General features: G+C 34.6%; 2 protein-coding genes across 3 annotated transcripts in view; both read right to left on the reverse strand.

Moving 5' to 3' along the window:
* Nucleotides 1-6,962, reverse strand: part of LOC100368185 (uncharacterized) — a 38,195-nt gene extending 31,233 nt beyond the window's left edge. The window contains exons 1-2 of the mRNA XM_006817898.3: nt 6,575-6,962; nt 1,502-1,686 (exon numbers count right to left, since the gene is read on the reverse strand). Of these exons, the coding sequence (XP_006817961.1) occupies nt 1,502-1,686; nt 6,575-6,860 (471 nt within the window). The 5' untranslated portion in view covers nt 6,861-6,962. The remainder of the gene's footprint in view (nt 1-1,501; nt 1,687-6,574) is intronic.
* Nucleotides 6,963-9,568: 2,606 nt separating this feature from the next.
* Nucleotides 9,569-18,740, reverse strand: part of LOC102800471 (uncharacterized) — a 78,774-nt gene continuing 69,602 nt past the window's right edge. The window contains exons 24-27 of one of the 2 annotated variants that reach the window (XM_085498401.1): nt 18,208-18,429; nt 13,976-14,076; nt 10,937-11,156; nt 9,569-9,837 (exon numbers count right to left, since the gene is read on the reverse strand). In XM_085498401.1, the coding sequence (XP_085354527.1) occupies nt 9,676-9,837; nt 10,937-11,156; nt 13,976-14,076; nt 18,208-18,429 (705 nt within the window). In that variant the 3' untranslated portion in view covers nt 9,569-9,675. The remainder of the gene's footprint in view (nt 9,838-10,936; nt 11,157-13,975; nt 14,077-18,207; nt 18,430-18,740) is intronic. The other variant, XM_085498405.1, reaches the window with a different exon arrangement.

Consider the following 18,740-nt stretch of genomic DNA (forward strand, 5'->3'; position numbering starts at 1 on the left):
ATATTACATACCTAGATGTAAGTAACAGGTACATATGACATACTTAGATGCAAGTAACAGGTACATATTACATACATACATAGATGTAAGTAACAGGTACACATTACATACCTAGATGCAAGTAGTAGGTACATATTACATACATAGATGCAAGTAGTAGGTACATATTACATACATAGATGCAAGTAGTAGGTACATACTACATACATAGATGTAAGTGACAGGTACATATTACATACCTGGATGTAAGTAACAGATACATATTACATACCTAGATGTAAGTAACAGGTACATATTACATACCTAGTTGCAAGTAACAGGTACATATTACATACATACATGTAAGTAACAGGTACATATTATATACATACATGTAAGTAACAGGTACATATTACATACATACATACATACATGTAAGTAACAGGTACATATTACATACATACATACATACATGTAAGTAACAGGTACATATTACATACCTAGATGTAAGTAACAGGTACATATTACATACATACATGTAAGTAACAGGTACATATTACATACATACATGTAAGTAACAGGTACATATTACATACCTAGTTGCAAGTAACAGGTACATATTACATACCTAGATGTAAGTAACAGGTACATATTACATACCTAGATGTAAGTAACAGGTACATATTACATACCTAGTTGCAAGTAACAGGTACATATTACATACATGTAAGTAACAGGTACATATTACATACCAAGATGTAAGTAACATGTACAAATTACATACCAAGATGTAAGTAACAGGTACAAATTACATACCTAGATGTAAGTAACAGATACAAATTACATACCTAGATGTAAGTAACAGGTACAAATTACATACCTAGATGTAAGTAGCAGGTACATATTACATACCTAGATGTAAGTAGCAGGTACATATTACATACCTAGATGTAAGTAGCAGGTACATATTACATACCTAGATGTAAGTAACAGATACATATTACATGCCTAGATGTAAGTAACAGGTACAAATTACATACCTAGATGTAAGTAGCAGGGTACATATTACATACCTATATGCAAGTAACAGGTACATATTACATACCTAGATGTAAGTAGCAGGTACATATTACATACCTAGATGTCAGTAACAGGTACATATTACATGCCTAGATGTAAGTAACAGGTATATATTATATACCTAGATGTAAGTAACAGGTACATATTACATACCTAGATGCAAGTAACAGGTACATATTACATACCTAGATGCAAGTAACAGGTACATATTACATACCTAGATGTAAGTAACAGATACATATATATATATTACATATATATATTTTTTTTTTCATTCTTAGCATTTTGGCAAAATTTATTTTCTATATTCTTGATATGTTTTAATACTGTAAGTTTTTGTTGTTCTGAATGTTTTGTTTTGTTATTGTTATTTTTGGACTTTACTCAAGATTTCATTTGTACGTTCCAAATAAAAAATTCTATCTATCTATCTATTACATACCTTCATGTAAGAAGCAGGTACATATCCTTCATTTCCATTTTCATCCCTGACATTCCACCAGTGCATATTGTTGCAATGTTTATTTATCAAAACTAAGTTTTGTGCTTGTCGTATTGTTAGTTCCGGAAAGCCTCCAGGTTTATCAGGATGAGCCTTGTAGCTATACTTGGCTAGTAATCTCACCACTGCAGCAAAGAAAAAATGTAGTTACACCTCTATCCTGTATTGTTGAAATCTTAAATTGATATCCTAACTCATACATTGTTACATAGAAGAGTACAATAACATGCAAATTAGCTACTTAATATGCATGGTTATGACTCCAAAACTAATCATGTCTGAACATGACCCCAAGGTATCTTACCAAAGTTATCTTCACATTTCCTGTTCCTAAGATCAATCTGAGAATTCTTGATTCCTGAATTGATAGCATTTACACATTTATCTTTTTGTGTGATTGTGCATAATGCGTAACAAAAGTTTTCACCACCTTTTTAAATGGGCAATCGCAGTATACCAAACATGCAAATATCTCAGACCATACTTTTTTTTGTGTTCCAGTTTATTTGCAAAAATATATTATAGGTATTTTCACAATGGTAATCTCATTTTTTTTTGCTTACGTGTGCATGTAAATGCGTATACAGAAATGAGTGTGAGCCAGATTATCGCTGCATTCAAAAACACAAAAAAGCACCAATTACGTGATAAGTTCTTTCTAATTGAGATTTTGAATTATGAATATGTGAAACAGACCAAAATCGGACCAAAAATGTATACCCCATCTTAGACCAAATAGTTGTCTGGCACACCCCATCTTAGACCAAATAGTTGTCTGGCACACCCCATCTTAGACCAAATAGTTGTCTGGCACACCCCATCTTAGACCAAATAGTTGTCTGGCACACCTCATCTTAGACCAAATAGCTGTCTGGCACACCCCATCTTAAACCAAATAATTGTCTGGCACACCCCATCTTAGACCAAATAGTTGTCTGGCACACCCCATCTTAGACCAAATAGTTGTCTGGCACACCCCATCTTAGACCAAATAGTTGTCTGGCACACCCCATCTTAGACCAAATAGTTGTCTGGCACACCCCATCTTAGACCCTAAGCATACCGCGTCAAGTGTTTTGATAATCGATTAATCAAGTTCTTGGGAAGATGTTGCGAGGCCCTTCGGCAAACACGTGTAGGGTTTTGGGTGTATGCAACTTTTTTGCACCTGCTGTAAAAATCAGCTATGCCTGCAGCTCACTTCATTTTCAGACTTCTCTGTCGTGACTGTTTATTTTATCTTTTTTATTCTGCACCACCTACAAAGTAATAATGAAGGTAACATCTACTGTTCACGGTCCAGTCATCGGAGCAGACCAATGAAGTTTTAAAAATTGCAACTAATTTTATATTCATTCATTTGTCGTTAAATAAAAGCACTTTTCATAGCCAAATTTGTGTAATTTTGTACCTTTTAAATAATTCACTGAAAGTGAAAAAAATCATTTGAATATGAAATATGGCGTAGTTGCTGAATGAAAGTGTTGATGAGTTGTAAACAGTTCTGTCAATCAAAAACAGCACAGCCCAACAAGTCAAAGGTGGGCTGCGAACTAAAGATTGTGGTCTTTCAATGACAATGATTAACCTGAATATACTGACCACAATCAAACTTATTTACATTTCTATCCCCAGCATTGAATGAATAACTATTCTGCCATTCTGCTCAAGTAAGAATCAAAGAAAGCTTAGAAAGAACTCCCATGTGCTGAGAGTATTGTAACACATTAAATATAATTCGGAATTACTTAGCTGAAAACTAATTATTCAAATCAGAAAATTAATATGAACAGATTTTAGTGTAAAACTAATGTAACTAGTAACTAGTGTAAAAATAATTATGCAAATTAGGTGATTAATATGCACAAATATTTATCCGAAACAATCAATCTCTGCATAGTCCTTGAGTATGTAAGTACCAAGTTTCATTGAAATGTAATGCTCACTACTTATATCAAAAGCTGAAAATTAATTAATTATGCAAATTAGGTAATTATATGTACTGATATTACCATAAAAACTATCAGGTCTGTGCAGTGTCCTATGACATCTATGTACCAAGTTTCATTGAAATGTGATGATTAGTACTTGACTAATCATTATGCAAATTAGATAATTAGTATCCACGGATTACCAAAAACTAATCAAAACCTAGCATTAGTTCAGAGCATCTATGTACCTAGTTTCATCAAAATCCAATTAGTGGTTCTTTAGATATCAGTGGAACAGTCATAGAACAGCTAAAAATTAGCTAATTATCATGCAAATTAGGTAATTAATGAGCATGGATTTTTACCAAAACCTAATCAAATCTGCGCATTGGCCCAGAGCATCTATGTACCAAGTTTCATCAAAAACCGATGTATGGTTCTTGAGATAGCAGTGGAACAGTAGGACACACATACACACGGACACACAAACACACACACAGACGCACAGACACACTAACTGCAAAGACTCCCATCAAAAACAAAAATCAAAGAAAGCTTAGAAAGAACTCCCGTGTGCTGAGAGTATTGGAGACACATTAAAAATTAATTCAAAATTACTTGAACTTGAGATGTTGATGGAAACGCAGAAAATTAATTATGCAAATAAGGTAACAAACAGATTTAAGTGTAAAACTAATAAGGTCTGCACAATGTACCAAGTTTCATTGAAATGTGGTTAGAACCAAAAAAATATTAATTATGCTAATTAGAGAACTAATATGAACAGATTTTAACCCGAAATTAATCAAGCTGTCTATTGTCCTAGACCATTTATGTACCAAGTTTTATTCAAATGTGATGATCAATACTTGAGATATACAGTATTAATTAATTATGTTAATTAGGTGATTAAGAAGCATAAATATTTACCAAAAACTAATATGGTGTATAGTCCTAGGTTCATTGAAATGTGGCAGGTACTCTTGAAAAGTTTCATTGAAATCCAATGAGTGGTTTTTAGACATCAGTGCAACATCCATAGAACAGCAAAAAATTAACTAATTATGCAAATTAGGTAATTAATAGGCACAATTATTTATCCCAAAATTAATCAGGTCTCTGCATAGTCCTAGAATATCTATGTCGCAAGTCTCTTTGAAATGTGATGATTAGTACTTGAGATATCAGGTGAAAAGCTGAAAATTAACTAATTATGCTAATAAGGTGATTAATATGCACAAATATTTACCCAAAACTAATTAGGTCTCTGCACAGTCCTCAAGTAACTATGTACCAAGTTTCATTGAAACATGATCATTATTACTCGAAATATCAAAACCTGAAAATTAATTAATTATGCAAATTAGGTAATTAATATGTACTGATATTACCCTAAAAACTATCAGGTCTGTGCAGTATCATATGACATCTATGTACCAAGTTTTATTTAAATGTTATGATTAGTACTTGAGATATCAGTGGAAAAGCCGAAAATTGATTAATCATTATGTAAATTAGGTAATTAATAATATTAACAGATTTTTACCCAAAACTAATCAAATCTGCGCATTAGTTCAGAGCATACATGTGCCAAGTTTCATTGAAATCCAAAGAGTGGTTCTTCAAAAATCAGTGGAACAGTCATAGAACAGCTTAAAATCAGTTAATTATCATGCAAATTAGGTAATTAATATTCATAGATTTTTACCCAAAACTAATCAAATCTGCGCAGTAGTTCAGAGCATCCATGTGCCAAGTTTCATCAAAATTCAATGAGTGGTTCTTCAGATATCAGTGGAACAGTCTTGGAACAGCTAAAAATCAGCTAATTATCATGCAAATTAGGTAATTAATATTCATAGATTTTTACCAAAACCTAATCAGCTCTGCGCATTATCACAGAGCATCTGCGTACCAAGTTTCACCAAAATTTGATTAGTGGTTCTTGAGATAACGGTGGAACAAAAAAAGTGACATACATACATACAGACATACAGACAGGGTAACTGCAAAGACTCCCTTTTGTGCTTCGCACACGGGAGTCAACAAGACAAAAACAAACATGCAAATATCTCAGACCATACTTTTTATTGTGTTCCATTTGCAAAAATACATTATAGATATTTTACAGTGGTAATCTCAGTTTTTTCTGCTTAAGTGTGCATGGAAATGCGTATACATTGAATGAATAACTATTGCCTTATTTCCTATCCTACCATCTCCCAGTAACACAAAGTGTGTATGTTCAATCCTGACATTCCAACTATAGTCAGCATGCCATGCATATTTAAACAAGAACGAAGGATTAAATATTGGCCCTGACATCTTTGAAAATGGACTTAGCTTCTCGCTTAATTCGTTCTATCGACATCTCCAAATATTCGCCACTGAAAACCAGTTTTACTACTAGGTTAATGGATTTTATTTATAGTAATAAAACAAAAGAATCAGTATTACATGCAGACTTGTCTTGTGTGGCATCTGCATGCCCTCTGAACGTACACTCAGATCAAGACATCTAAGTGTTATGGCTTCAGCCTAAGATATGCTTTTGAGGTACCCGTACATACCTCGAACTTCATGTTGACACACACGGCGTGATATGTTTATCAAAAACATCTGGAAAATCCGGAAAATGCCACGAAATGAAAATATATAAAGAAATAAACTTTTTATAGACCCATGCCCATTTGGCAATCAGTGGACCCCATTTTAGACCAAATCTCTAAAATTTGTGGATCACATTTAAGACCCGATGGCTGAAAAAACACACCCAAAAGGGCGGCACATCCACGTAAGGTAGACTGTGTGTGTATGTGTGTGTGTGTGTATGTATGTGGGGGGGGGGGGGGGGTTATATCGCTGGTGGCGACCAGATCGAAAATACACATCACAGGTGAACACGACTCCCATCCTGGTGTACCAATTGAGTCAATCTCAAGTTATACTTCATCCCGTGTAAATGAACGAAGTATCCTCTCGCGAGCTGCACACACGGCAACGTCCATAGCGAGGTCTGTGGTGAGGTGAATGCAGCAGTGAGTTATTTGAAACGAAAACGACATCTACGCACTGTACATACCTTTGGCAGTCTCTATACGATCAGTATTGTTGTTACACGCACCAGCCTCCGACTGTTTCTCAGTACTGGACTCGATCTTTCGGTCCGACACCAAGGAATGCTGTCTTTCAGAGACTGACCCTGGCCCTGTTGAAACTGAACTCGTGCCAACCACAGAGTTCGGTTCAATTTTCCTTTTGTCGTACGAAGAATCGGGTCTTCTCGCTTGCTCATACAAGTCTTTGTACAACGCAGCTCTACCTCTTCCTCTCCCATTACCAACTCGTATATTGAGTACAGTTTCCATGGCCGTGCTGGTTAGCCAGTGATGAAATAATCAACTAAGAAATGTAAGCGCTAGCAGCTCCAACCAATTTTTATGCCTCGGATGTTTGTGAAGAGGTTTTGCGCCCTCAATGTACACAATTCTTCTGCTTTTGTTTGAAAATTCGCATCAGCCAATGTACATATAGTACACGATATCCATTGAGTAGACCAGGAAATGCTCATGAATGTAATTTGCAGACACTTGCACTTAGTTTGTATAGTGCCAGATTCAGTTCTTGTAAATTTATTGTAAATCATGTTTGAGACACATGCATAGTCACAGATAAACTATATCCTGCAAATAATGTCCATCCAAATGATGACAGAGTTTCTTGAAATCACTAAATTTGTCTCCCATGTCTGATTGTTTACTTATGAAACTTAATTGTATGCACATTGCCCAATTGGCCAGAAAAGCACTACAGGGAAATCACATACTAATTGTTCCCATGGAAACAGTTTGAGTGCCCCAAATTTGTATTCGCTTAATTTATTTGACCGAATCTTTTAAGAATCTGTATTGCTTTTGAAATTTAACTTTTTACTAGTTAGCTGTGTCTTTCACACAAACTGTTTATCATAGTTTGTTTGACACACAAAACATTATCACACAGTAAGAGAAAATAACATTTATTTAAATCTGAAATATTTTCACAAATTTCCCAATCCAACACAGCTGTTTAATTAATTGTACAGAAAGTAGAAAAATATTTTTTTTTACACAATCATATACATGTATACATAAAATACAGTACTGATATCTGTACACCATATAAGAAAAAATATATATACAAAAACATATTATAAAACTCAATAAAATGATTAGAACATATTCCTGCATAGTCCACAGAATTTAAATTACATATTTCCATAGTTGTGTTATCTATACGGTTATGTTACTGTAATAACAAACTCATTCACTGGAACTTTATAAATACTTATAAATTCCACTGCACTTGATTGGCTTGGTTGGATTCAACTGCCATTGAAATTATTCATAAAAGGTAATGAGTTTGTTGTGTCCACAGTATTGCAAAGCAATCCATTAATGACAACAATTTTAAATCCAACATAGTAATGAGTCAACTGAGCATTTGTGAATAAATTTAATCAAGAAATGTTAAAAATAGTTTTTTTTTATGAATCTATCATTTACCCATGGATGCTCCAAGTATTTATAATATACCACCCTCTTTGCACAAGACAGATTTCTGACAACCACTAAGGTTTTTTGGGAAATTACATTCCTCTGCACCATTAACATCTAAATCACAGTAACTGTGATTGGTAAAATTTTGAGTTTATAAATGTTATTCAAATATTTACGATTAAATCAGTGAGTAATCTAGGAGTACAATGTCAGTGTTTTTTTTTTTCAAAACTGCATCTTGTATTAGGTAACTCTAATATGAACGTTAAACAACAATCTATGATGTCTGGAACTCCAAGTTTGGTTAACTAATAATTAAAGTTTGAGTACACTACACAAGGGTAGATAAAAGCAAGGGCATATATAACTTCCAATACAATGGGATGGGCTCTTGTGAGAGTCAACAAACATAATCTGTATATATATTTGGGTCAATTTATCCACCATTTGTGATAAAAATTAAATGACACTATTAAGCACTCATGTGTTGCAAGAGAGACTTTGTAAAATGTAAATTTTATTTTTAAAATTGCATTTAAAATTCTAAATATTGCTATTCACAATCCTCAGTTGATCCATTATCTGAACTCTACACATCATGGACTGATCTAACACAAAACATTCATTCTTCCTTCTATTGTTAATATCACAGATACCTCTTAAATCAGTGTCAATATCACAGATACCGGTACCTTTTAAATCAGTGTCAATATCACAGATACCTCTTAAATCAGTGTCAATATCACAGATTCCTCTTAAATCAGTGTCAATATCACAAATACCGGTACCTTTTAAATCAGTGTCAATATCACAGAAAACGATACCTCTTAAATCAGCGTCAATATCACAGATACTTCTTAAATCAGTGTCAATATCACAGATTCCTCTTAAATCAGTGTCAATATCACAGATAATGGTACCTCTTAAATCAGTGTCAATATCACAGATACCTCTTAAATCAGTGTCAATATTACAGATACCTCTTAAATCAGTGTCAATATCACAGATAATGGTACTTCTTAAATCAGTGTCAATATCACAGATACCTTTTAAATCAGTGTCAATATCACAGATTAAATCAGTGTCAATATCACAGATAACGGTACCTCTTAAATCAGTGTCAATATCACAGATAACGGTACCTCTTAAATCAGTGTCAATATCACAGATAACGGTACCTCTTAAATCAGTGTCAATATCACAGATAACGGTACCTCTTAAATCAGTGTCAATATCACAGATAACGGTACCTCTTAAATCAGTGTCAATATCACAGATAACGGTACCTCTTAAATCAGTGTCAATATCACAGATAACGGTACCTCTTAAATCAGTGTCAATATCACAGATAACGGTACCTCTTAAATCAGTGTCAATATCACAGATAACGGTACCTCTTAAATCAGTGTCAATATCACAGATAACGGTACCTCTTAAATCAGTGTCAATATCACAGATAACGGTACCTCTTAAATCAGTGTCAATATCACAGATAACGGTACCTCTTAAATCAGTGTCAATATCACAGATAACGGTACCTCTTAAATCAGTGTCAATATCACAGATATATAATAAATGGCGATGGTTATTCATATCATGGTCAACATGAATACCATGATAACAAAATTACACATGTGAACCGGGCTTATGGTATTGGAGGATTAGTTCCTTCTCTGGCTGCCCCTGCCAATCCCTGATGCTGAGATCCTCGACTTGGTGGTATGGTGGCTCCTCTCTGACTCAACAATGATCCTGCTCTTGATGGACGGTTTGGATAAACTGTACCTGATTCAGATTCTGTCTGTAACTAAAATCAAATGAACTATGTTAAAAACAGATGATGATGTCATATCATGTATTTGTTTTTTATTCAATTAAATATGGCAGACTAGCAACCATTTTGAACATAAACAACTAAGACTGAATCCTGATACTAATGTGTCTGCAACAGAGCTAATTTCAATCAAAGTTGGTATAATGCCAATACATTTTGGGTTCAAGTCATGGCCGACTGGCTGCCATTTGTTCATTTGTCTGGTATACAATAGAGGGGAGGCAAGGGGGGTAGCTGGTACGGTTTTACGGGAAATAAAAAGGGCTTTTCACAATTTACGAAGAAAAAAAAAGACGTTTTTACAGTTTACAGTGTTAACAAATGGAACATTGAATGGTCCGAAGAGCTCTCCGACTCAAATTCTCCGCCATTGCTGCGCCGTGTGAAGAGACGCATGCGCATATTACCCTCGTAATGCTCTTCATTCGGTTAGAGGGCCTTTTACGTCTTGACATTCAATTTTGTAGTGAATTGTGTCATCTAGTCATTTTACAGTTTCTAAAATGTAATTTCCCTGGATTATTCTTTACGATTTTTTTATTTGGATGTGAATTTTTGTACGTACGAGAAAAATGACACATTTTTACAGTGTACGAAAAAAATATTTGATTGATTACGTTGTACGTCTAGCCTGTGATTACAGAATTACGGAATTTATTTTTTTTATTTACGTTGTACGAACAAACAAATATTGCAATTACGTTGAACGAAAATAACCCTTGCCCCCCCTCACAATAGCAAAGTATGTTTCAAGTTGGTACACTACTTGTATAAATGTCAATCATAAGCACCTAATGTTGTTTTGTAATCTGATTGAATTTGGCCAACTGGCAGTCATTTTTGTAAAAAAAATCCTAATTCTTGAACACATAAAAAAACAGTTATTATGACAATGCATAATGTAATACATGTACATGTTACTAGTTTTACAAAATCTTATTCAAGATGGTCACTTGGCAGTCATTTGTTTTTCACCAAGTCTTTTCCTGTCTCAAAATGTTACTTTTAAGCTTAATTTCAGTGGCTTAATATCAATACTGATAAAAACATTGTCACTATGTGTGTTCCATACCAGTTCCGCAGTTGAAAATGGTTGTATTCTATCCTGCTTAGTATATTTCTCAGCTACATCAGGAGGGAAATCACCATCCACATGTTGTATGGCATCATCTATTAGCTGCAATACTAGCTGTCTAAGATACAATACTGTATGACAATTCTCGTCTCCATCCATCAGCCATTGTGTCCTTCTACCAGTTTGCTCAACTGGTGCTTTCACATGATGGTTATCCCTGTGAAAAGGAATATGAAGTAAGTACAAATAGTGGGCTAACACAAGGGTATAGGATCAAATAGTGGGCTGACACAAGGGTATAGGGTCAAATAGTGGGCTGACACAAGGGTATAGGGTCAAATAGTGGGCTAACACAAGGGTATAGGGTCAAATAGTGGGCTGACACAAGGGTATAGGGTCAAAAAGTGGGCTGACACAAGGGTATAGGGTCAAATAGTGGGCTAACACAAGGGTATAGGGTCAAATAGTGGGCTGACACAAGGGTATAGGGTCAAATAGTGGGCTGACACAAAGGTATAGTGTCAAATAGTGGGCTGACACGAAGGTGTAGTGTCAAATAGTGGGCTAACACAAAGGTATAGTGTCAAATAGTGGGCTAACACAAAGGTATAGTGTCAAATAGTGGGCTCACAGAAAGGTATAGTGTCAAATAGTGGGCTCACAGAAAGGTATAGTGTCAAATAGTGGGCTAACACAAAGGTATAGTGTCAAATAGTGGGCTAACACAAAGGTATAGTGTCAAATAGTGGGCTAACACAAAGGTATAGTGTCAAATAGTGGGCTAACACAAAGGTATAGAATAAATCAAAGAAAGCTTAGAAAAAGCTCCCGTGTGCTGAGAGTATTAGAGACACAGTAAAAATTAATTCAAAATTACTTGTACTTGAGATATTGATGGAAAAGCTGAAAACTAATTATGCAAATCAGAAAATTAAAATGAACAGTGTAAAACTAATAAGGTCAGCGCAATGTAACAGACCATCTATGTACCAAGTTTCATTGAAATGTGATCAGAACCAAACAATTATGAATTATTATGCTAATTAGGAAAATTATATGAACAGATTTTAACCCAAAACTGATCATATTTGTACATTGTCCTAGAGCATATATGTACAAAGTTTCATTGAAATGTGATGATTAGTACTTGAGATATCAATGTGAAAGTTGAAAATGTATTAATTATGCAAATTAGGTGATTAATATGCATAAATATATACAAACAACTAATTGGCTCTCTGCACTGTTAGATTCATTTAAAAGTGATGATTAGTACTCAAGATATCAGTGAAAAAGTTGAAAATTAAATAATTATGCAAATAAGTTAATTAATATGCACAATTATTTACCCCAAAACTAATCAGATCTCTGCATAGTCTTAGAGGATCTATGTACCAAGTTTCATTGAAATGTCATGATTAGTACTTGAGATATATGTAAAAATTCGAAAATTAACTAATTATGCAAATTAGGTTATTAATATGCACAAATATTTATCCAAAAACAATCGATCTCTGCATAGTGCTTGAGTATCTATGTACCATGTTTCATTGAAATGTAATGCTTACTACTTGAAATATCAAAAGCTGAAAATTAATTTATTATACAAATTAGGTAATTAATATGTACTGATATTACCCTAAAAACTACTAGGTCTGTGCAGTGTCCTATGACATCTAGGTACCAAGTTTCATTGGAATGTGATGAATAGTAGTTGAGATATCAGTGGAAAAGCCGAAAATTTACTAATCATTATGCAAATTAGGTAATTAATATGCACAGATTTCACCCAAAACTAATCAAAACCAGGCATTAGTTCAGAGCATCAATGAACCAAGTTTCATCAAAATCCAATGAGTGGTTCTTTAGATATCAGTGGAACAGTCATGGAACAGCTAAAAATGAGCTAATTATCATGCAAATTAGGTAACTAATATTCATGGATTTCTACCAAAACCTAAGCAAATCTGCGCATTAGCCCAGAGCATCTATGCACCAAGTTTCATCAAAAACCGATGTATGGTTTTTAAGATATCAGTGGAACAGACGGACATACACACACACACACATACAGTGTAACTGCAAAAACTCACATCGTGTGCTTTTCACACGGGAGTCAAAAAATAGTGGGCTGACACAGGTATATGGTCAAATAGTGAGCTGACACAGGTATATGGTCAAACAGTGGGCTGACACAAGGGTATATAGGATGAAATAGTGGGCAGACACAAAGGTATAAGGTCAAATAATGGGCTGACACAAGGGTATATAGGATGAAATAGTGGGCAGACACAAAGGTAATATAGGATGAAATAGTGGGCTGTCACAAAGCTGTAGAGTCAAATAGTTGGTCGACACAAAGGTATAAGGTCAAATAGTGGGCTGACACAAAGCTATAGTCAAATAGTTGGTCGACACAAAGGTATAAGGTCAAATAGTGGGCTGACACAAAGGTATAAGGTGAAATAGTGGGCTGACACAAAGGTATAGGGTGAAATAGTGGGCTGACACAAGGGTAATATAGGATGAAATAATGGGCTGTCACAAAGCTATAGAGTCAAATAGTGGGCTGACATGAGGGTATAGGGTCAAATAGTGGGCTGACACGAGGGTATAGGGTCAAATAGTGGGCTGACACGAGGGTATAGGGTCAAATAGTGGGCTGACACGAGGGTATAGGGTCAAATAGTGGGCTGACACAAGGGTATAGGGTCAAATAGTGGGCTGACATGAGGGTATAGGGTCAAATAGTGGGCTGACACACGGGTATAGGGTCAAATAGTGGGCTGACACACGGGTATAGGGTCAAATAGTGGGCTGACACAAGGGTATAGGGTCAAATAGTGGGCTGACACGAGGGTATAGGGTCAAATAGTGGGCTGACATGAGGGTATTAGGGTCAAATAGTGGGCTGACATGAGGGTATAGGGTCAAATAGTGGGCTGACATGAAGGTATAGGGTCAAATAGTGGGCTGACATGAGGGTATAGTGTCAAATAGTGGGCTGACATGAGGGTATAGGGTCAAACCACTCACCATGTATTGAATGACTTCCAAACTTCAGTTCTGTTTTCAGGTGAGTTTTTATCTAAAAAGTTCAATATGCCAATTCTTGGTTGTTTTACATTCTGAAATTTCTGTTAAAATATTAGAAAAATTATTATTATAATGATGAATCATTTTGTTGGAGCCTATTGGTATTTTTCGATGAAACACAAAAAGACATTAAACAAGACATGAAATGTCACAGTCCCCGTTACTTGATTATAAAATACAGGTAGTACAAGGAACATCTGCAAACAGGTGAATAAATATGTACTTTTTGTGGGTACAACTCATCATAAAATGATTTCCCATAATCTAGTTTTGTACTGACAACTAAAAACTTCCACTGATCCATGTTCAGAATCTCAGAGTACACAAGTGCAACAAAACTATTTGTCATACATGTATACTTGCTCAAGAAACTGCATTCATAAATCTGAGTGAACCATGATGTACATGACTTCTTTGTTAATCAGGTCTTAGTATATTACCAAGACCTGGGTTTGTTTCAACATCACCACTGGGCATCAGAATCATTCTCATGTTGTCAAATACAATTTGTTATTAATACAGTAAGGTTTATTATATAAAATGTATTCATTGTACATAGAACAACATCTGTTAATTTAAACAATTGTAAAAGCTATGTTTTCAGAACAAGTACATGTACTGGTAATAATTAAGAAAGCCAGTAGTGATAAAGGTTGGTCTGCTCATAACCTTCAATGGAGAAGTAACAATAATTGTTCGAATTCTTTTTAGTGCAGTGATATTATTGCATTTCAATCATTATTAATGGGTATAAAATACTGTAAACCATTTAATTTTCACTTCTAGATATATTCAGGATTTTATGAAATTTGTGTACAACATTTCAATAAAGTCCCTGACACTCCATGTTGTAGAAACCCAGAAAAAATTGCCTTGCGAAATTGAAGCAGTTCACAGCACCACTGTAAAAAAAAAAAAAAAGTTTAAAATGAGTATTGTCCAAGATGTGGGTTCATAAGACATATGTACCAATCTGAGTGGTTCTAGACATTAGTATCACAAGATTTTACTCTCCGTGATTCAATAACAGCCCTATGTATAACGCTGTGTTGATCAGGCAAACTAATTGACAATGGCCCTACAGGTATCGCTATGCAATCACAGTAGTTTTGTATTCTTCTTGCATTTCGACCATGGAAAAATATTTATTTTGAGAGTGGCCGAGTTATTAGAAGAAAAACAGAAACTATTTTTTTAGTATAAATTCTAGTAACTGAAATGCAGGATTGAAAAAGAACAAGACAATACGCAAGATTGATAAACCTTCAGCGAGCACTCCTGAAATTTCAGATCATTGGTACCATGTTTTTGGATACATTCAATGACCTGATACATAAAACCACATTTTTTATTGCTCAATCACTTGACCCTGTATGGCACAAGATCGCAAGCTTCTATCATAAAATTGGGTTATTTATTTGATGCAATGAAACATGCATTCACAGCAGACGGAAATTCGTTTGAGATGTTCCTGGATTTTTGTATTCAGTTTTCCATTTCAACCACCATCATCACTTAGTAAGCTGAGATCGCGCATTGGGATACTGTCTGTGCATAAATGCGCAGTGTAGTGCCACCAGAAGACCGATTGTTTGAGAATATTTTGCACCATTACACCATTTCAAATATTATATTAATTCACAGACAACAAAATAAAGATTTTCAATAACATACAAGTTTTCCCACAATTGATGATTGATTGTATGGCAATTACTTGCCTTCGCCAGTTTTACTTTGGAAGAAGTTGGAAACATAACAGAAAAGGGGTTACATGGCTACATCTTGTTTGTTTTTTTATTTTAATCAAGCATGATTTTTTAATTTTTTTTTTACAAATGTCTATTTTAGAAACAAAAACAATAAATGTGTAGGTAGGCATTTTAACAATTGCACAATTAATATTGGATGAAAACGTTATTACCGATATAAATCATTCTGTTCAAACAATTAAAAATAAGATCACATTTAATTTAGTCAGTTTTCATAATGAAATACATAATAACATGTACTTATAAATTTGAATAAGGTTCAATGGCCTTTTCATTTAGTGCCAGTTTATACACCATAAAACCTCTGGTTTAGGTGTCACACTCAGAGAAGAGTGAAAGGCCTTTGGTTCATAGGCACTGCGAAATGTTGGAATTGAATCCCCCCCAAAAAATCACATAATGTAATATGCATTATTTTTTTATAATTTTGTTGATAACGAAAGTAAAGTATGTTCTAAAAGAAGTTTCGAATAAATACAAACACAAATACATTGCTTAGTGGTTAGTACCGGTAGCAAATGATCACGGTAGCACAATCTGGTCATTCTGTGTTTTGCAAGTGAATAACTTACTTGTTTTCGAAGTATTGCAATTGTTGATTATTATTCAGTAATGATTATAATAACGCACAAACAATTAATTCGTTGAATTTTTATAAATTGGAAGTAATATTCAACTTAGTTTCATCATAAACGAATGATTTCGGTCGAATGTAAATGCTCGATATGATACAATATCCGCCATGTTCCCATTTACACGTGGCTCATTTAAATATGTTAATGACGGTTCAGTGACCTCGTGGTGAACGCAACGCGGTAGTAGATTTACTGATGTTCTGGCAAGATCTTTATGCTTTGATTTTGACGGGGAAAACGGCATGATTTTTTTTTTTTAATCCAAAAATTAGTTGTTTTCAAAAAATAAACTGAGCATTCAAAGAATAATTTAACATTGTTCACAGAAATAACAGCTCATTGTCGAAACGAAGCTTACCCATTCAGGCTATTGACAATAACATCATACTCTTGGATAGGTGTCAATGACTACGGTAAATGAAATATCCAAAATATTTAAAAAAAAAACTGCCAAAAATACGCCGGGCGATTTCATAGTCCGTTGCAGACTACTTGACCGACTGTCCATACACGTGTTGTCACTGTACATCCGCCATGTTGAATCGCAGGAGATCGGCAAAATCTTCATTACAACTAACAGTTTAATGCTCACAACATAAAAAATACGAATATAATCAAAGGCAACCTACTATTATATAATGAATAAATTGATCGATACAGGGACACACACACACCCCCGAGTTGTGGATATTTCGGAAATCGCGACACAAGCAAAAGACCGGATAACGATTTACCGTAGTTGAAAACTATGTCCCCCATGTACAATAATTTGACAGTTTACGAACTAGTTTCGTAGATTGGAGACAATTGTTTGCTTTTTTGGCTTTTCACAAGAATATAAAGCTGGCAATCATCATAATATTCACGTCCATACGTCACGGAATGTACACCAATCGTACCCCAATATACATTCAATTTTGTTGAAACTGAAGAACTTACCTTTGCAAACACGTCTCTTATGCCGCCTTCTTGAAGTTCTTGAAATCAAATAAGGTTACTAGTTCTTCTAGTAACTAGTGAATAAGACCACTGAGCCGAACAGAATACATGTATAAACAGTACTATAATAAATTGCACGCAATGGAGAAATCACGTGCCGTAATAACAGCAGCGTTACTCACAGATCTAATCTACTGTAAAATATTTTATTTCAGTTGGATAATCATTCGCTGAAAAGACTTTTTCTGGGTGTTTTGTATTGAATTTATTTTCATTGATTTTTGACAAGTTGACTGTAAAATATAAGAAAAGGGTATATTCGCTGGATTTTATTTTAACTGAAACATTCCTTCAGCGAAAATAGCAAGAAAATGTTGCAAGCAAAAATAAAGTATTTTACAGTAATTAATTTATTCTGAGCATGCTCAGACGTTCTGTCAATGTTGCCGGGAGAGGTAATTTTTGATGAAAATCGTGAAAAAGACCCACTTGGGATTTTCAGATCTGGAAAAAAAATTACGTGCATACTCAGCAGAGATTTGTTCATCAACCTGCCAAGTTTCACTGATATCTGCTGTAGAATTTCTGAGAAAATGTTGGAGACGGAAAAATGGACATAACCTGAATTATAAAGTCCCCTTTTCAGGCTGCGCCTGAACGGGGACTAATAATAACAAAGAAACTACTAAGCCATGACAAAGCAATAAATAGAAGATTTGAATGACATTGCTTTCACTCATATTTGTTATTTTGAAATTACATGTATTCCATCACCAGAGGGCGCAATTTACAGGAATTGTGTATTACAGTGGCTGTATATGGGCATTACCTTTGGGCACTGAATAACCATAAATTGTCCTCTAAATGACGCTACTACAATGTGTGATGCAGGGGTCATTGTACTGTATCTTGGATCTAATTTCAAACCAACAAAATCCTCGTTGGTCGGTGACATAATCAAACTACCAGTATTAAGTGAATAACCCATGAATAATCCATTAATATTACAGAGGATATAGTCAGCACCAGTGGCATCGTGCACACGTGATATCTACAAAAAGAAATACATCCAATAGTATTGGTCAGAGTGATACTATAAATACAACCTGATTGACGCATGCACAGCCACCATATTAGAATGGGGACAACTTCATCATTTGACATATCTACAATGACATTTCTTGCTACTGCATTAATGCAAAATAGTGCACCCAAACTATTTCACGGATATTGGACACTATAGTTGCTACAAAGCATTGTCATTATGGTGACTCTAGAAATGATATAGGATATGCAGACCAGGATTATATAAGGAATATTTTGTTATTTGATTTTTAAAATGACACATGAACATGAAAACTC

Source organism: Saccoglossus kowalevskii, chromosome 1, assembly GCF_978046115.1.
Source record: "Saccoglossus kowalevskii chromosome 1, keSacKowa6.1, whole genome shotgun sequence".
Taxonomy (NCBI): domain Eukaryota; kingdom Metazoa; phylum Hemichordata; class Enteropneusta; family Harrimaniidae; genus Saccoglossus; species Saccoglossus kowalevskii.